Source organism: Chiloscyllium plagiosum, unplaced genomic scaffold (assembly GCF_037043375.1).
Source record: "Chiloscyllium plagiosum isolate Xiang-an unplaced genomic scaffold, Cpla_swu_hap1 HiC_scaffold_1, whole genome shotgun sequence".
Taxonomy (NCBI): Eukaryota; Metazoa; Chordata; class Chondrichthyes; order Orectolobiformes; family Hemiscylliidae; genus Chiloscyllium; species Chiloscyllium plagiosum.
Genome location: NW_028270139.1, coordinates 32586427 through 32606866, shown reverse-complemented (window position 1 = coordinate 32606866; position 20440 = coordinate 32586427). Strand labels below are relative to the sequence as shown.

The window sequence follows — 20440 nt, the reverse complement described above, 5'->3', positions numbered from 1 at the left end:
GAGGCTGAGGGGTGACCTTATAGAGGTTTACAAAATTATGAGGGGCGTGGATAGGATAAATAGACAAAGTCTTTTCCCTGATGTTGGGGAGTCCAGAACTAGAGGACATAGGTTTAGGGTGAGAGGGGAAAGATACAAAAGAGACCAAAGGGGCAACTATTTTCACGCAGAGGGTAGTACGTGTTTGGAATGAGCTCCCAGAGGATGTGGTGGAGCCTGGTACCATTGCAACATTTAAGAGGCATTTGGATGAGTATATGAATAGGAAGGGGTTGGAGGGATATGGGCTGGGTGCTGGCAGGTGGGACTAGATTGAGTTGGGATATATGGACGGGTTGGACCGAAGGGTCTGTTTCCATGCTGGACATCTCTATGACTCTATGACTCTATGACTTAACTCAATCTACTGCATCATCCTTTCACCTTGCACCACCTGCTCTACCAAACACAGAGACACACAGGCTCTACAACACACACATACCCAACACACACACGTGTATAACGTAAACATATATATACTCATACACACACACAATCACTGGATGCATAAAAATGTACAGCAAACATAGACGCAGATCAGGAAGAAATTAAAATTAAATCAGTCTCTAATTATATTCCTTGGTCTCCCACATAATCAGGCTTGTAGATTTTGAATGGGTTTAATGTTTTACAATTGTATAGGGCATTATGTAAAGTAAAAGATTAGTTGTAGGTTTTAACATTGGTTGTTTTTAGTGCAATTTCATGGAGGATTGTTCCCAGCAGTAAATTAACTTGACTGTTTGATGACTTGCATCTAGTTTGTGATGTGGCTCTCTTCCCAATGACTACTGGTGACTGACTACAAACAGCTCTCAGCTGATTTTGGAAAATAGACAAAAACGTCACCATGAGGTATCAGGAAGACCATCTGTGCCGCTGCCACATGAGGAACCCTCTTGCTTTGTGATCATAACCACCCAGGCTCCATGATTGATCTTGCTGGCAACAGCTCTGCCAGGGTTTCCAGGCTTCAATCTAGTAAACTGCATTGGATTAGCAACGTGGTCCCCTTGCCCAGCTCACCAGCTGAATGTATGATCAGGCTTGTTTGTGTGGCTGCCCAAAGCTAAATCTGCCCCATGTTCTCATGTCGAGGCACACTCAGCCCTGACCGGCCTGACAGTGTTCAATTGGAACACTCAATCTTTCATGTTGGTTTATATACTGTTGCCGACTCTGAAAAGTCTTGAAGATGAAAAACTATTGCTTCTAATATCTAAAGATATAGTAGCTCTACTGTATTTACAACTGACCCTGAGCTTTTAAATGAACAAATGTATAGAATGATTATCCTCTTTTGCCACAACTTTCTTCACCAAAGCAGGTTTTGAGTTTTGAAAAAGACTTGGATTGCCAATTCAATAGGCACTTCACTGTGTGACACTAAGCCAGTCAGGAATTTGAGTTCAACAAGTAATATTTGCTAAAAAGGTAAAAATAATTTCATAATGTTAAAAATGTACAAATATATCCTTTCTCTGTTAACACATGCATACATACTCAACCTCAAAGTGTTCATTACAGAGTACTCAAGGTTGAACCTGGCCAAGTATAATGTAGATTAAACTAAAGGAAAGTCACTAAAGATTCACTGATTTACCGACTGCTGCTGTTTTCCAGCTGAGGTTTTTGGTTTGAGGTTTCCCCAACATTTTCTGTTATCATTTCAGATTTCCAGGAGCCGCAATTTGTTTATTTCAAAAGAGTTAAACATAGCGGTCAGGAGACTGGAACAAAGTGAGATGCTTATTTGGAGAGCTGGGTGGCTTCTTCCTGCATTGTAGCAATCTTGTACTGTTGCAAACAGATTTATTAACCTGGGGCATCTTTGATTAAGGGAATATTACACACTTAATTTGGGAAAAAAATTAATATCTTGCTATTGAATATCAAAAAATCCTCAACTAATGGAACCTTTTTCCCCAATGACAATGTGACCCCAGTTTAATCTGACCAGTCACCAATGAAAGTTAGTGTTGTGCGGAAGGAAATAGTCTAGGGGAGGTACTATGAATGTGAGTGCAAAGCAAGACTGAAATTCATGGACTCCGTAGGATTGAGGATGGTGTGGGTGGGGAGACAGGGAGAATCTGGAGAATGCTCCATGTCCTTGTCACAAGATGAAATCCTCAGTTAATATGATTAACCTGCTTCCCACTGTCTCCACGGGTCATCTCCTCGACTCCTGCAGTGACCTGTCTGTTAGTTGGCTCAGGTTGACTTACTATTATCATAAATTCACGTTGAATATAGGATACACCCTGCACAGTTATTTTGAGATGAGTTAGAATGGAAGGGACATGCACACAATTGTACCATCACAGACTCTGATAACATTACACATTAACACCCTGTTATTCAGCTCACAGCAGTGCCAGTCTAGTGGATTAAATCAGTGACTAGCCATGATACAGCCCCTTGAAAATGCCTTGTCACCATTTCACAATCTTCAGCTAAACAACTGTGCAATTCAGGCAATTTTTCATGACATCTTGTTTATTTTAGTCACTTAAATACACTAAGTAGAAAGGTACAAAAAATACTTCAAACAATTATTAAACATACAATTCAGATGCATATCACAACTTCTCTGACTGACACTCATATTTACAACACAACTTTTACACAAAGTGTTCTGAGATTTGCAGTCAACGTAATTCATGGCTGAAAATCTCTCAATACAAAAAATACCCCTTCATAGAGATGACTTTTATTTTTACATGTCATTACTTCCTGATACGTAGCAACATCTCACAAACATAACTTTTTCACTTGCACATCATTTCTACAAAGATTTTCTTTCCATAGACTTCAGCTTTGGACAGATCCTGAGGTTTGATATCGTATTAACAAAGTTCCAGGATACATTTAAAATGCCAGTGATTGTTTAACACTGCAGCAATATCATGGCAATGCTAATGCCAGTCACTTGACCTTGAATTTTGACTGGAAACATTTCATTCAAACTGGAACAAAAGGATGTTTAATCAACAATTCGAAGTTTTACCTATATTTTCTCATCAATATATCATGTTGGATGCACAGGCTTTCAACAGCAAAAGAAAGATTGGTTTAATTTGGATTGTAACTTAGTTTGAAACAATGTCAGATGGCAGTATTTCTAAATTCCCCCCAAACATTATGTCCATATTCTCCTATATTGTTCCAATACAACTCAGCATTGACTCATAAAACATTACCTCAATTTTATGACAGGACACTTGACAACCTCCAGAATCAACGTTAAAAAATCACAAACACCAGGTTATAGTCCAACAGGTTTAACTGGAAGCACACTAGCTTTCGGAGCGCTGTTCCTTCATCAAGTGACAATCACCTGATGAAGGAGCGGCGCTCCAAAAGCTAGTGTGCTTCCAATTAAAGCTGTTGGACTATAACCTGGTGTTGTGTGATTTTTAACTTTGTACACCCCAGTCCAACACAGGCATCTCCAAGTCCAGAATCAACACTATGGTAAACAGTTTCCAATCACAATCCCTGCCCCTCCACCTTCTCGTTGGACTGTAGCAATTTGTTCGCCGTTCTGTATTTTCCCATTTATAACTCCTCGTAACACAGCTGTTATTCCTTCACTTGTCCCATTGCCTGTCTATTTTGCCTTGCTTTGCCATCAGATCTCTCCTCTCCTCACAGCCAGAAGAACTGCAGCAGTTCAACAAAGTCGCTTACCAGCACATTCACATGTGCATAGGGGGGATAAAAGTGCTGGCTTTGGCAATGATGCACAAATTTAGTGAAAAAATTTACCATGAGTCAATAAATCAAATTATTGGAAAAAATGGCATCAATTGTCTTAATAATAAAAGCATTTGAAACCTAATAGATCGGTTTCATTTTGATTCCTGCCGTAGTTTACAAGTCTTTTAAGATTTTCTTTACTACCTGCAACTTTTTTGATTGAAAGTTATTTTCCAATGCTTATGGAGACGGCTAACAAATTGCTATCTCGCAACAGTGCCAGACCACTTCAGCAAAATCGTACTAATCACATCCCATGAACAGAATCCCTCCAGCACTGTACAAATTTTCTTGATGGCAGTCTGATTTCTTAGTCCTGTGTAAACAATTACAGTGCAAGAGGGTTGAACACTGAGTTAGATTTCAGAGAATCAAAGCAGGGGAACTGCTCAAACAACATATTGAACAGTGATGTCAGAAAGTGAATGCCCTTCAGGGAGCTTCCTTCATTTCAGTGTTCACTGTACAGCAACTTTCGCAGGGGGCAATCAAATGAATCCCTTTGCAGCTTCAATTCTCAGTTACGTCGTCTGGAACCTGAAATACAATTAAATAAAGTATTACTTTTCTCACAGCTGCAGATATTTACTTGGACAGCGAGGACAATGTTTTCACCAAACATAATTATGGGGCATTATCAACTGGGCTGACAAACAACATTGCAAACTTAAAAATCACAAAACACCAGGTTACCGTCCAATAGGTTTAATTGGAAGCACACGAGCTTTCGGAGCGAAGGCTAGTGTGCTTCCAATTAAAGCTGTTGGACTATAACCTGGTGTTGTGTGATTTTTAACTTTGTACACCCCAGTCCAACACTGGCATCTCCAAATCAACATTGTAAACAGTTGTGATTTTGTTAATAATTCAATAATCGTAGAATATTATATTATTACATACAGTATCAACGGAAGGTGTGGCACAGAGCTTAATTTTCACTTCAAAGGTTATTATAGAAAAGACAGCAAAAGGTTTAAGAATTAGGCACAAGGGCTGTTTACAGTGCAGAGCAGAATACCATGGAGCTGACTGTGAGGGAAGGAAGCATGAAAAGGAGTTGAAGTCCCTGTTTTGATCACTGGGTTATATTAAATCGGCTGACCTCAGCTGGCTGCTAAAGGTATGACAACCATGGGTGCTGGAACATGGTATTGCTGAGCATTCCTGCACCTGATTACTAACCAGAGACACCCCATCTCCTCCTAGATTTACCACACATGGGTGATGGTGAGAATAGTGTAGGATTCAGTCCTTATGCGACTGTGGTTGAATAGCTTGTTAGCATTCACTGTCACAGCTCACGTGTAAATACCAGATTTAGGGACAGAGTAACAGATTGCACCAGGAGCCTGCACGATTGGGCAGCAGACTGGTATTAAAGCCTCGGCCTGGAGCAAAGCACTACATTCAAGCATGTTTATTCATAGATAACATATGTATGTTTAGAAGCACCAACCTTTTCTGGATTTAATGATAATCTTCACCCACTTGGCATCAGGGTTCACACAAACTTTCTGCTCATTTTTCTTGGTGATGCTGTGAACAGAAGATAAACCGTCAAAATCTAATTCACAGAATTTGGATGTCTCTCATGCAAGGTTAAAATCAGTGACACAAACACAATTCATAAAATCTGTTACGTAAAGAAACTGCGGATGATACAACATGTTCATAAAAATGTTACAGCCATCTAAATTGAAATAGGAAAATAAGGAACATTAAAGCTGATACTCTGACCCATTTACTTACATTATCTCCTGTGTCTCACAATGTGGTCCTTTGGGAATGTATTGTAAATTCTTGATGGTCTTCAGATTGATAAAATTAGAGCTGGTCGTGGGACATTGACACCGTCCTAGAGTACCTGGGATTGGAATACCTGCGAATTAAGTAAATTGAATTTCAATTTTATGTTTGATTACCATTGACAGAATCTTGATATTTTACCTCAGCATTGAATTCAGTATTAAAACAAGCATTGTATTATCAATAACATGTACCATCAGTAACTATAAATCCTTTAACGAACAACCAACTAGCTCACAGACATGTGTGTCTGCTCAGTAAATCAGCAGAAAGACTCCTTTCCATATGATATTGCAAGAAAAGCTGAAGCACAAGATAGAAATGCTGACATACCCTGTGCAGCAATAGCACACAGGAGCAGGATGGCAGTCAGTACAGCTGTTGCTCTGTTCATTCTTGACTTTGTTGCTGAATAGATTTCTGCTGAAGATCTTCTGTCTACTTCAGTGTCACTCTCTCTGTTGAATGAAGTTCCGCTGAAGACAAGTCCAATAAGCTCCTATTTATGGAGCTCCTTTACTTTCATTTTGAGTAATCTCAAATGATGAAAGATTTCAAAATTTTGTAAAAGGGAATTTCCCTGCTCCTGAGTCAACGTTTGCAGTTTTCATGAGATTCAGGAGGTTACGTAATTCACAGCAGCAACAGGCAGGCCAGGTAAACTGAATGAATTAAATCTGGATTTTAAAATGTTAACTGCAGCTTTCAGAAATTGTCACCTTTGCCAAAATACAAAAAAGGCATGAGCAGAGACAATGTCAAACTTGCCTTCATTTTAGAAGCAATATGGGTGCCAGATCTACTGCTGAGTGATGGACGCATTTGTCAATTTTCCAAACACATTCAAATTGAATTATTTTCCCAATTATACAAGGTATTTTTGTAATTAAGATACAATCAAGTCCTTTTGGTGTGGTCATAATACCTTTCTTTCAGTTAGCTTTCAATGACAATAAACAACTGTAAAACTCAAACAACACCAGTTTTATGAGTTGTATTAATTTCCCAAAGCAGATTAACATCAGATGGTCTGCAGAATGTTCCAGTTCTTGATTTTACACCTCAATCACTGGGGACCTCTTCATCAACATAACAGTAAACATATTAATGGAACTGCATTTTAAAATGTACAGGGAATATTTCTGTTTTTCACTGGCTTTACTTTATGATGTGACTTTAAGATGGCATTCTGGATTTGTTTAGAGATTGCAGTTTTAAATCAATTTTAGATTGAGGATGCTGTCATGTTAGCTCTGGAAAGAAATACCTTCAAAATGTTTGTCCAAGCACAGAGGTGCAAATCATTCACGAGACTTTATTTTGGTTGTTTGTTGTTCTAACCGCATTATTAACATATTTACAAAGTATCAAAAAGTTTGCTGCAATCGCTTATCAAAATAATGTGGATTATGATTTAGGTATTCATCCCCTAAATGAATAGTTTCAAATTAGTTCCGGATTTTGCAAGTGGCCCAGAGTACAGCGTCAGGTTCTCCAATCGGACTGATCGCTGGGATTATAGGAGGAAACTCGCACGCGCCTGAGCTGTAAATCGTGAATGACAAGAAATGAATCATCCTATATTTGATAATACAAGCTGCACAATTTGCTCATTTACAAAGCTCAAGTATCAATTGCAAATGCGGCGCATGTTAAAACAATAATTTTCATCTACAAAGCATTTTCAAAGTCTGCAACACTACTTAAGGCGAAGTGAAACATTTAGTATTTTTATGTAACAATATCAGGGTGATTAGGAATGGACTCACAGATGTGAAAGAAAAAGGGCAAAACACACACGGGCTCAGCCGCTGTTTGAATGAAATCTGATGAAATCGCATTCAGCAGTAGCCACCCCTGGCGGATAAGGGTGTCATTGTACGGGATAGGGTGAATGTTAGAGGGTCAGAATGGAGTAGGAGTGAGCATCAGGAACCTGATGGAACGTGTTAGATTATGTGCCAGCACAATGCTAAATGCAAAACCCCAAGAGTTTTGAACATTTGGGAAAGGTCAGCACTGAGGTGCTAGAATATGTTTCTTGTGGTGAATATTATGATCATAGTCCATGTGCAGCACATGTAGTCTGTTTGTTTCAAAACAGTCGTGCATTGTAATAAACAGCATTTCCTTTTGTCTGATTGAAACAAAGAAAGCACAAACAGGGTTAACCCAGCAAAACTCGCCACAGTCTTGAGGTTGACTGCTTCCCATGGGTTTGACAGCCGTTAGTCATATTGCAGAGTCAAATTTCATTCAAACAGCAGCTCGTGTTGATGAACTCGTGTGAATTCCAGGAAATCCGATTGCTTTATACTCCCATGTAACTGGGTCAATCATTGGCTTTGCTCCCGTACAGTAGTGGGTGGACGAGGTGACAGGGCCCTTGCAGGCAGTCAGAAGAGATCACAGCCTCGTGGGTGGTCTAACACGCACACAAAGAACTTTACTACTCAGTTCCGAACAAATTCTGATGGACATAAAAAAAATGCTGGAGGTCATGGGACAGGCAGCATCCATGGAGAAAAAGCAAGTTAACGTGTCCAGTCTAGAAGACGCTTTATCGAGACTCAAAATGCCAGCTTGCTTTCTTGTCCATGGATGCTGCCTGACCCGCTGTCATCTCCAGCATTTTTGTTTACAGTACTGATTCCAGCATCTGCAGTAACTGGCTGTAACTTTTATTGTTATTCAGTACCGAACAAATTCTGATGGTTTGTCTTCACTGTGTATTTGGCTGTGAGATTAAGAAAGTTGTTAGCTCTGATTACCATTCCAGCCACAGGACACCAGGCTTCCTTGCTGCAGCATGAAAGGTGGATCACCAACAGAATAACATCAAGTGTACCAGTTGAACGTGCCAAACATACTTGAGTCATACCTCTTACTGTCTGAAAACAGATTGAAAGGAGAAACACTGATAGTGTCTCATGTCAGAGTCACATCAGATGTCATTTTGGAGACTTCATATTACAACGTTGATAAAGCAATGACACAATGTTTCAGATCAATTAAGACTCCAAGATTGGTTTGTCTTTCTCAGTAATTATGATTCAGGAAGAGAGATCTTGAACAGGAAGGCCTTCCAGTCATTTGACAGGGATGCAATCAACATTCCAAAACTGAATATCAAAGACCTCCATTCAGATCAGCCCTGTCTCCTTGCAGATATTATACCCAAATCAAGCTCTTTCTTTTCATCCTGATGAGATCAACTCTTACAGATACAGGTTTGCACTGGGTAGATTGTAACAGAAGGAAAATCTCTGAAATTCAACTCCACTGCTGACCATTCTCAAATGTTCAAAATTCCTGACGTTTTGGATTTTAGCATTGTGCTATCAGCTAATCTATCAGGTTCCTGATGCTGTCTCCTGTTCCCTTCTGACCCTCTAACATTCACCCTATCCCATGCAATGACACTGGTATCAGGCAGGGTTAGCTATTACTGAGTGCTCTCAAAACATGCTTTGTACAGTTCAATGCCGCCTCCCGCCCAGAACCAATCCATCTCTGTCTTAAATACACTGGATGACATGGTCTGCACAGCCCTATGCAGCAATGAGTTCCAAAGATTCACCACCCTCTGGCTGAAGAAATTCCACCTCATCTCCCTTTACTTAGGCTGTGCCCTCAGATCCTAATCTCTCTAACAAATGGAAACATCTTCTCAACATCTACTCTGTCCTGGCCTCTCAGTATTCCGTAAGTTTCAATCAGATCCAATCCTCAATCCTTATAAACACCAGCAAATACAAGCCCATAATCCTCAACCACGCCTCACATTACAAGGCCTTCAGCCTTGGGATCATTCTTGTCCATATCCTCTGGACCCCCTTCCAAAACGAACACATCCTTCCTTAGTCACAAGGCCCAAAACAGCTCACAATATTCCAAATGTAGTCTGACCAGGGCTTTATAGAGAATCAGCAGTGCAATCCTGCTCTGGTATTCTAGCCATCTTGAAAATGAAAGCTAATGTTGCATTTCCTTTCTAATTACCAACTAAACCTACATATTAACCTTAAGACAATCCTGAACTTGGACTCCTAAGTCCATTTGTGCTTCAGATTTCTGAAGTCTTTCTCCCTTTAGAAAATAGTCTACAGCACATTCTTCCTACAAAAATACATAACTTCACATTTTCCCACATTATATTCTATCTGCCATTTCTTTGCTCACTTGCTTAGCATGTCCAAATCTTTCTCGCCTCCTTGCTACCTCAACATGAACTGTCCTTCCACCTACCTTTGTGTCATCTGCAAATTTACCAACAATGCCCTCAGTTCCTTCTTCCAGATCATTAATGTATAACTTGAATAGTTGTTCCAACAATGATCCAGCAAACCTTCACTGGTCACTGGCTATCATCCTGAAAAAGGCTGCCTTTATCTCCACTCTCTGCCTTATGCCAGTCAGTCAATCCATGCCAGTATCTTGCCCTTAACATCATGGGGTCTTATCATATTTAGCAGCCTCCTGTGTGGCATCTTGTCAAAGGCCTTCTAGAAATTCAAACAGATCACATTCACGAACTCTCCTTTGTCTAACATCATTTGTTACCTCCTTAAAAGTTCTAACAGATTTGTCAGGCAAGACCTCTCCTTGATGAAGCCCTATTTTACTATGCACTTTCAAGTACCTTGGACTGTCACCCTTAACAATGGATTTAAATCTTACGAACAACCGAAGTCTTGTTAACCAACCAATAGTTTCCTGCCTTCTGCCTCCCTTCCTTACTAAACAGAGGAGGTACTATAGCCATTTCCAATCCTATGGGACCCTCCCTGATTCCATTGATTCCTGAAAGATCATCACCAATGCCTCTACTTCTCCAACGTCATTTTCCAATGGACAATTCCACACTAGCCTCTCCCTTACACTTTAGGTATCTAAAAAAGTTCTAGCAATCTTCTTTTATATTGCTAGCTAGCTTATCCTTATGTTTCATTTTCTTCCCCCCTTATGCTTTTTAGTTACCCTTTGCTGGTTTTTAGAGGCTTTAAATCTTCTGGCTTCCCACTAACGTTCACCACATTGTCTGCTTTTTCTTTTGTTTTTATGTTGTCCCTGACTTCACTCGTCAACCGTAGTTGCCTCATCTTCCTTTTAGTGCGTTTCATCTTGCTAAAGGATGAATTTCTGCTGTCCATCCTGAATTACCCCAGAAACTCCTGCCATTGCTGCTCCACTGTCCTCCCTGCTAGAGATCCCTTCCAATCAACTCTCACCTTTTCCTCCCTCATGTCTTTGTAGTTACCTTTACTCAATTGTAATATCGTTACATCTGACCCCTAGTTTCTGCCTCTCAAACTGCAGCTGAACTCTGTCATATTACAGTCATTGCCCCCTAGGGGTTCCTTCACTTTAAGCTCCCTAGTCAAGTTTGCCTCATTACACATCACCAAATCCAGAATTGCCTGGTCCCCACCACAAGCTAATCTAAAAAGCTATCTCGTAGACTTTTCACAAATTCCTTCCATTCGGATCTGCTACCAAATGATATTCCCCAGTCCACCTGCACATTGAAGTCCCGTAAGATGATTGCACGCCTTTTCTATCTCATGATTTATTTCCTGCCGCACATCCTGACTAACTCTAGGAGGCCTGTACACAATTTCCTTGAGGGTCTTTTTCTCTTTGCGGTTCCTCAACATTACCCATGCAGATTCTATGTGTTCTGACCCTATCTCACTTTGTACTATTGGCTTAACTTTACTTTGTTACTAACAAGATAACCACTCTGCTCATTAACCTGTCCTTTTGATAGGAAGCATATCCTTGGATATTTAGTCCCCAGAGCTGATCCCCTTGCAGCCATGTCTGATGCCCATAACATTGTATCTGCCAATTTTAACCTGGGCTACAAGCTCATTTATCTTTTTTGGAATATTGTGTGCATTTAACTACAACACTCTCAGTCCTGCATTGACTGCCCTCCTTCTCATAATTGTTCCCTTATCTGCTGTCCTGAAGTTAGATTCCTGACCTTTTCCATGCTTCTGTCCCATTCATTGCTCTGGTAGTTAACTTTTTTGTTTTCCTGATTCCTGTCGAGGAGAAAGTGAGGACTGCAGATGCTGGAGATTAGATTCAAAGAGTGTGGTGCTGGAAAAGCACAGCCGGTCGGGCAGCATCTGAAGAGCAGGAGAATCGACGTCCATTCCTGTTGATTATGACTGAATTCCTGCATTCAAGGTGGTAAACAGTCATTTTGTTTTGTTGCGATGAAGGGTCACAGGACCCAAAATGTTAACTCTGTTTTCTCTCTATAGATGCTGCCAGACCTGCTGAGACTTTCCAGCAATTTCGGTTTTTATTTCAGATTTGCAGCATCTGCAGTTTTTTTGCGTTACATTTGCTTTTTGCTGTTCAGTTCAACGAGCAAATGCCAGTAGAACTGAAACTGTTTAGGTTAACCCCTGCCCTTACGTATTTTTCTAAATTCAACCTTTTCAGATGAATGATGACACAACTCAGAGCAGATAGGACTTAAACCCAGCCACTGTGCCGCAGGAGCCCTCTTGTCCTTAAATATACTTCAAAGGAGAAACCACTAGAGGTGTCTGGAAAATAATCCACGAGGATGTCTTACTGCTGAGCATGGGAGCCACAATTTTTAAAAAGTTCTATGTATGACCATCTAACAAAATGATTATTCAAAATTTGACATAGCACATCTTCATGACAGTGGAAAGAGTCACATCATTAAATACAGCCAGTGAAAGGAAGAAAGATTTCCTGTAAATCACAGGCTTTACTTCCACCAACTGGTCTGTGCTTTCTTTGACTTCCATATATGGATGAGGTGTAAATCAAGAACTGCAGGGGGCCCACCTAGTCATTTGGGCTCCGCCGACGCCTCAGCAGAAGAGCTGGATAGTAAATGTACAGATTGTACATAGGAAAAATAATTTTTGATGTCTGTATGTAAAGCAATGTAATGTGTGCACAAGAATGGCATGACCAATTGTATAGACCAAATAATTTTATGAATAAAGTATATTTTTGAAATAAAAAAAAGTAAAATCCGGAACTGGATTTCTCTACAAATTATCTGATACTCCTTGCGCGCGGGGCAGCAGTAAAATCATCAAATTTTTGAGACTTGAACTTATCAATATTTAGTTGTTGTTTAAAGCTTCTCCATTCAATATATGAGGAGAAAGTGAGGTCTGCAGATGCTGGAGATCAGAGCTGAAAATGTGTTGCTGAAAAAGCGCAGCAGGTCAGGTAGCATCCAGGGAACAGGAGAATCAACGTTTTCAGGCATAAGCCCTTCTTCAGGAATTCCTTCTTCAGGAATATTGCAATAAAATTCAATGATAGTATGTGTGGAAATTGGAGATTGTCACATCAATCATGCATTAATTCATCTTAGATCAGTAGGCCTGGCATCTAGATCTCCCTTACAGTGAAGCTGATTAAATGTAATTTCAATGAATTATCTGAAATCTAGACATACTTAATTAAGAATCTATAATAACCAGCTACATGTCTGCGAGTGAGGTGAGTTGCAGAAAATTGTGAATATAATTCAAACTACAAAAGTGAAAGGAAGTTGTCTCAGGAGCAGGAAGATTCCCTGACACAATTTTGACGGTGTTCACTTCTCGAGATTATACAAAACAAAAGTAAAGGTTTTCAATATATAGGAGTTTATTGGACCTGCCTTCAGAAGAACTTGATTCAACAGAGAGAGTGACACTGAGGTAGAGAGATCCTTCAGCAGAAATCTATTCAGCAACAAAGTCTGAGATGAACACAGCAGCAGCTGTACTGTTATCTTGCTTCTGTGTGCACAGGGTATGTTAATACTTTCAATGTGTGGTTTATCTTTTTATTGCATCGTAGTGCAGAAGGAATCTTTCAGCTGACGTATTAATAAGCCATACATGTCTCAGTATGCTAGTTAATGGTTCATTAAAGAAATAAATGGTCGATTATCATATGTGCTACTGACAATGTAGTGCTTGTTTTAACATTGAATTCAATACTTAAACAAAATGCCAAATTAGTGACAACGGCAATCAATACCTATCTTTAAGTTCTATTGATTTTATTCGCAGGTATTCCAATTCTAGGTACGCAAGGATGATGCCATTGCCCCAAAACCAGCTCTGAATTTATTATCCAAGAATCATCAAAAGTTTGAAATGCATTCCCAAAGGATCGCATTGTGAGACACAGGAGATAATGTGAGTAAATGAGTCAGAATATCATTGTCTTTGAATCATACAGCCCTTTGGCCTAAGTCAGCCATGCCAACTAAATATCTTAAACTGAACTAGTCCCAATTTGCCTGTATTTGGCCCACATCCCTCTGAACCTTTCCTATCCATGTACCTGTCCAAATGTCTTTCAAATTTTGTAACTGTACTTTCATTTATCACTACCTCTGGCAGCTCATTCCACACATGTACCAGCCTCTGTATCAAAAAGCTGCCCCTCATATTCCTTTTAAATCTTTCCCCTTTAACCTTAAACCTATGTCCTCTGGTTTTGGATTCCCCTACCATCGGGAAAAACCGTTGACCTTATCTGTACCCCACATGATTTTATAAACCTTTATAAGGTCACCCCTCAGCCTCCTATACTCCAGGCAAAAACGTCCCAGCCTTTCCTTAAGTGGCAGACCCTCCAGTATCGGTAACAACCTTGTAAATCAGTTTTGGATCCTTTGCAGGATAATAACATCAGAGTGACCAGAACTGTTCACAGTACTCCAAATGTGGCCTAAGCAATGCCTTGACAGCCGCAACATGACACCCCAACTCGTATACTCAATGCTCTGACCGATGAAGGCATACGTGACAAATCTGAAAAATGTGTTGCTGGAAAAGCGCAGCAGGTCAGGCAGTATCCAAGGAGCAGGAGAATTGACGTTTCGGGCGTAAGCCCTTCTTCAGGAATGAGGAAGGTGTGCCAAGCAGGCTAAGATAAAAGGTAGGGAGGAGGGACTTGGGGGAGGGACGTTGGGAATGCGATAGGTGGAAGGAGGTTAAGGTGAGGGTGATAGGCTGGAGAGGGGGTGGGGGTGGAGAGGTCGGGAAGAAGATTGCAGGTCAAGAAGGTGGTGCTGAGTCCGAGGGTTGGGACTGAGACAAGGTGGGGGGAGGGGAAGTGAGGAAACTGGAGAAATCTGCATTCATCCCGTGTGGTTGGAGGGTTCCTAGGCGGAAGATGAGGCGCTCTTCCTCCAGGCATCATGTGCCATGTTCTGGCGATAGAGGAGGCCAAGGACCTGCATGTCCTTGGTGGAGTGGGAGGGGGAGTTAAAGTGTTCCACCACGGGGTGGTTGGGTTGGTCGGTGCGGGTGTCCCAGAGGTGTTCTCTGAAACGTTCAGCAAGTAGGCGGCCTGTCTCCCCAATATAGAGGAAGCCTCATCGGGTGTAGCGGATGCAGTAAATGATGTGTGTGGAGGTGCAGGTGGATATGGAAGGATCCCTTGGGGCCTTGGAGGGAAGTAAGGGGGGAGGTGTGGGCGCAAGTTTTGCATTTCTTGTGGTTGCAGGGGAAGGTGCTGGGAGTGGAGGTTGGGTTGGTGGGGGATGTGGACCTGACGAGGGAGTCGCGGAGGGATTGGTCTTTACGGAATGCTGATAGGGGAGGGGAGGGAAATATATCTTTGGTGGTGGGGTCTGTTTGGAGGTGGCGGAAATGAAGACGGATGATACGATGTATCTGAAGGTTGGTGGGGTGGTAGGTGAGGACCAGTGGGGTTCTGTCCTGGTGACGATTGGAGGGGCGGGGTTCAAGGGTGGAGGTGCGGGAAGTGGAGGAGATGCGGTGGAGAGTGTCGTCGAATACGTCGGAGGGGAAATTGCGGTCTTTGAAGAAGGATGCCATCTGGGTTGTTCGGTATTGGAATTGGTCCTCCTGGGAGCAGATGCGGCGGAGGCGAAGGGATTGGGAATATGGGATGGCGTTTTTACAGGGGGCAGGGTGGGAGGAGGTGTAATATAGGTAGCTGTGGAAGTTGGTCAGTTAATAGTAAATGACTGTGTTCAGTCGGTCACCTGAGATAGAAATGGAGAGGTCTAGGAAGGGGAGGGAGGAGTCTGAGATGGTCCAGGTAAATTTGAGGACGGGTGGAAGGTGTTAGTAAAGTGGATAAACTGTTCAACCTCCTCGTGGGAGCACGAGGTAGCGCCAATACAGTCATCGATGTAGCAGAGGAAAAGGTGGGGGGTGATGCCAGTTTAGCTGCAGAAAATGGACTATTCCACATATCCTATGAAGAGGCAGGCATAGCTGGAGCCCATGCGGGTGCCCATGGCTACTCCTTTGGATGGTGAGCATGGAAGAGGTAAAGGGGCAGGTGTTGCAACTTCTGCAATTGCATGGGAAGGTGCCGTGTGTGATGGGAGAGGTGTTAGGTGTGATGGGAAGGTGTCATGTGTGATGGGAGAGGTGTTAGGTGTGATGGAGGAGTGGACTAGGTTGTCCCGGTGGGAACGATCTCTGCAGACAGGGGGAGGGAAGGGAAGTGTGGTGGCGTCGTGTTGGAATGCTTGGTGATGTCATAACACATAGGAATGGAAGTGGGCCATCAGCCCATCATATCTGCTCTGCCATTCAATGAGATCATGGTTGACCTGACAACAAGAAAAATGGCAACTTATTTCATTCAGTAAGGATTCACAGAAGGATTTTCTGCTTTTGTTGAGTGTGTAATTTTAAAGAGACTGCAGCCACAGCCTGAACTGAACTAACTACAGACAAGCTGAATTCAAGCTTGTAGCACTGGAAATCCAATGTCTCAACTGTGCCATCACGTCCAGCTTTCAAAAATATTATTTGCATTCCTCCTGCAGGGCAGCCTAGAATTCCACCACTGAACCACCAATGCAACTAACGTTTTGTTGAGCTGATGTGCAACGCTCTATTACGCACAATATTGTGACCAATTGTTATACCTTCAGCAGCCAGCTGAGGTCAGCCAATGTGACATATCCCAGTGAAATAGGATATTTCATGTGCGTTTTTCGCGGTCAGTTTTGTGATGTTCTGCACTGTATTGTAAGCAAATCCTATGCAGATTGCCTTTAAATTTTAGTTATTTGTTTGGTGTTAATCCTTCATGTAATATTCGACAGAATTCATTTTTTTCGAAAACTACTTAGAACTTGCATGTGCTAAATCATTTTGTAAAATCATTAATAAAATTGCAACCATTAAGAATGCTGGAAACAGACCAGTCTATAATGTCCCGTAATTGCGTATGGTGAAGTCATAATCCTTGATCTTAACTAAAATAAGAATCTGCTTTTAGAAGAAAATAATATTTTGTTTAATTTTATTTCAGGCGCCAAACCAAACAACTGAGAAATGAACCTGCAATGGGATTCTCTGGATTTCACATTGAGCAATTTGCTGTAGAGTGAAAACTGAAATGAAGGCAGCTTTGTGCAGGGTGTTCACTTTCTGATATTACCTTCCAATAGGTTGTTTGTGCAGTTACCTTGCACTGATTCCTGAAACTTCTTTAACTGTTTAATCCTGTTACAGTGCAATTGGTTACACACAGCCTAAAAAATCAGGCTGATGTTAATAAATTTTGTGCAAAGAATTCGTTTCTTTTGCCACACTATATACGATTATTCAGAATTAAGTCTTGCATTGTTAAAATTTACCCTATGGCTGACGTTAAACAATTCTGCAAAATTTTTGGAAAATACAGGTTTTTTCGAAATATCAAAAGATGCAGGTACGAAATGAAATATGAGGGTGTCTCTTAATTTATGGAGGAATCAAATTTAAATAAGTTCAGCTGTTAAATTTTAATAGTTGAACTATAAGTGGGAATTAATACCAACTGGGGAATGATTCAATCTTTTTATTTATTATTTCATACAATTCATGTGCCTGTGCCAAAGCCAATCCTTACTGCTCAGTCATCATTTCTTTAATGATTATGATGGTAGGATGGCATTCAACTGCTGCTATTGACGTAGTAAAGATGCATGCAGATGGTTCTGATGCTAACCTGATTCAAATTGATGTATGCCCTCCATACTTATATTTATTTTACCTGGAATCAGTGTGACAATTTTAAAGTTTCAAATTAGAAGAATTATCCTCGAATGAACAATGTCATTAACCAAGCCAATGCATTCCTCCTCTTGTTTGCAGACATACAGAAATGTGAAATAAAGATCATAAAACATATTGAAGGTCCTCAGCAATTCTGGCAGCGTCTGTTGACAGGGAAGCAGTTCATGCTTTAGGCTGAAAAATTCTCAGCAAAATTGAAGGGTACCTAAAGATGTAACAGTTTTGAAAGCAGACATAGAAATTGGTTGAGAACAGGAAATAAAAAGAAAAGAAAATGTAGAACTTTTGTAGATAGATGTAATGACAAACTGGATGATGTAACAAGGCCAGCAGAGAGAGAAACGGGCCTGAGCACCTTCTTCCATGTCCTTTACCCACCTCCACACCCCAGGCATTGACATCACATGGGCTTGCTTTCAGTACAACCAACCCATTTTCACTCACTTGTGGCCTCCATCGCCAGCTTTTCTCCTTCCCTGGCCTACCATTACCCATCCCTTTGTTTGCCCAACAGTTTTTCTCTCCCTTGGGCTCTGTCTGTATGTATCCTCTCATTCTTTTACCCACACCCACCCAACCTCTGTCTTCAGCATACCACATTTTCTTAGCTATGATTAGTTCTGATGAAGGAGTCAAATGTTAACTCTGCTTTGTCTCCACAGATGTTGCCAGACCTGCTGAGTTTCTTCAACAATATTTATTTCTGTTAGAGGTAGTAATGGGGCAGGGAAAGAAATAAAAGTTATGTCTAGAGTAGGTGCAAATGAGAAAATGCAGAATAACTACCAACCACTACAGTTGAAAGAAAAGGTATAGGGTGAATGTTAGGTATGGAGGAGAGGTCATGGTCTGAAATTGTTCATCAGAACATTGATGCCGACGTCTGTAAGATGAGCAGTGTAAAGAAGAGGTTATGATACCTCAGTTACACCAAGTGTTTTGGAAGCTTGAGTGTATCAGAATAAGGAGTTCAGAGTGAAAGTAAAGTGGAGATTTCCTGAATTGTGTAATGTCAAAACCAATCTGATGCAATATTGTTTTTGATGTCGAATGTTGCAATTCCATATGATATATTGATAATAAAGTATATACAAGACAAGTTTTTTAATTGTAGACCAATTCCAATTTGAATGAAAGCTTTAAATTAAAATTCAATTCTTCTTAACAGTGATTCCAGTTTAGTGCAGAATTTATTGCTCATTGACGTTTTAACTGAACTTAGGGATATTATTTATAAAACTTTAAATTTTACGACCTATCTGAAACTAGAGTCTGTGAATAGAAATGATATTGTTTATAAAATATATTCATTTTAGAATACTGCTTACATTAAATTAATGGGTGCAAATTGCTCATGTACATAAATAAGGTTTTGGGTCTGAGGCAGTCCTGATCTGTGCAACTCATGCAGTTGTTTAACTCAATTGGGTCTCACACCCATCTCTGCACTGGTTTCTCTTCCATTCACAAGCTGCCCCAGGCCAAGCCTGTCCTTTGGAAGGATTTCTCCAGATCGCAACCCAGACATAAGGAATGGTTTGATTTCATCATCCCATGTGAGAAGAGTCATCAGCTTAAAGATTTTTTATGTTCATTGTCAGGATCTCCATAGCTTCCAGTTTAACTGTAACAAAATCGATGAACTGAAGGTGTTCTCATTTACAAACTATCTTTCTGGACCATTTTGCTAAGAAAACCAAATCAATACCTGAATTCTGGATTGAGCTGAAATATTTTGATTCGATTTTTTGACATTTTGATTACCAAATCTCCCAAATGGAATTTTAGTTGTCTATGACAGGAAACATTATCACTTAAATGAAAGGAAATACAGCAATGCTGGAATTCTGAAACCAGCTCATAGAATGCAGGAGAAATCTAACCCTCTAGACCCATCATAATCTGTTTGCAGACAGCAGAAGGCATTCCAAGTATATTCAGCAGGTTTAAATGATGTTTGATGTTGTTTGTGTGGTATAACCTCTTTCATGTTATGTCAAGCAAGGCATGGTGTGATTATCAGATTTGACAGTTAGATTGTTTGCTCATAATCTCACAACAGAATATGCAATATTGGAAAACACAAGTTATTAAAAGCCAGGAACAGGTGGGGGTGGGAGGTGGCCAGGGGAAGTCAAACCATCAGAATTTGTTACGAGCTGAGTAACAGTCAAAGTTATTTGTATCCTGGCTGGACCACCTGCAGTGCTGTGGTCTCTTCTGACTGTTTGCAAGGGCCCTCTCACTTCGTCCACCCACTGCTACAACCAATCATTAAACAGCTCCATGGAGTGTAAAGTCACCTGATTTCCTGGAAATCACACGTGGTTCACCAATGCCAGCTGCTGTTTGAATGGAATCTGACTCAACAACATTACCAACCACTGCACAAACCTAGGGGGAGGAGTCAGCACAGCTACAGCCCCAGCACTACGTTACAAACATAAAGTGAAACTTAAATCAGCTCCGGGCAGTCTGGAATCTTTTATTTCCTCATGGACTAGAATTTTGCTGTTGTCATGCTCTCCACTTGGCACTGATTACTGGGATTATACGATGAATCAAGAACACACCTGAGCTGAAAATCATGAATTACATTTGGGAAGCATGTCCTCACATTTGCTGTCCATAAGCTCATAAGGCATAGGAGCAGAAATTGGGCCATTCAGCCCATTGAGTCTGTTCCGCCATTCAATCATGGCTGATAAGTTTCTCAACCCCATTCTCCTGCTTTCTTCCTGTAACGCTTGATCCCCTTGATAGTCAAGAGCCTA

General features: G+C 40.9%; 1 protein-coding gene and 1 long non-coding RNA gene across 2 annotated transcripts; one reads left to right on the top strand and one right to left on the bottom strand.

Annotated features, from left to right (window-relative positions):
• Positions 1-3399: 3399 nt before the first annotated feature.
• LOC122553055 (interleukin-8-like) lies at positions 3400-6166 on the bottom strand. The gene is made up of 4 exons (XM_043696528.2): positions 5941-6166; positions 5551-5680; positions 5258-5337; positions 3400-4338 (listed from the first exon to the last, which is right to left on the bottom strand). The coding sequence occupies exons 1-4, from the start codon at positions 5999-6001 to the stop codon at positions 4319-4321; spliced, it is 291 nt and encodes a 96-aa protein (XP_043552463.1). The 5' UTR covers positions 6002-6166; the 3' UTR covers positions 3400-4318.
• A 7503-nt stretch (positions 6167-13669) lies between these two features.
• Positions 13670-16874, top strand: LOC148152095 (uncharacterized). Its single transcript, XR_015756415.1, has 3 exons — positions 13670-13805; positions 14294-14553; positions 16427-16874. It is a non-coding gene; the product is annotated as an uncharacterized LOC148152095 (long non-coding RNA).
• The last annotated feature ends 3566 nt before the right edge of the window (positions 16875-20440 follow it).

Coding starts and splice junctions, on each gene's coding strand:
- LOC122553055 (XM_043696528.2), bottom strand. CDS start 6,001: ATGAACAGAGCAACAGCTGTACTGACTGCCATCCTGCTCCTGTGTGCT. Junction 5,681..5,940: donor GTGTGCTATTGCTGCACAGG/GTATGTCAGCAT, acceptor CTTAATTCGCAG/GTATTCCAATCCCAGGTACT. Junction 4,339..5,257: donor TATCATTAAATCCAGAAAAG/GTTGGTGCTTCT, acceptor ATTGTATTTCAG/GTTCCAGACGACGTAACTGA.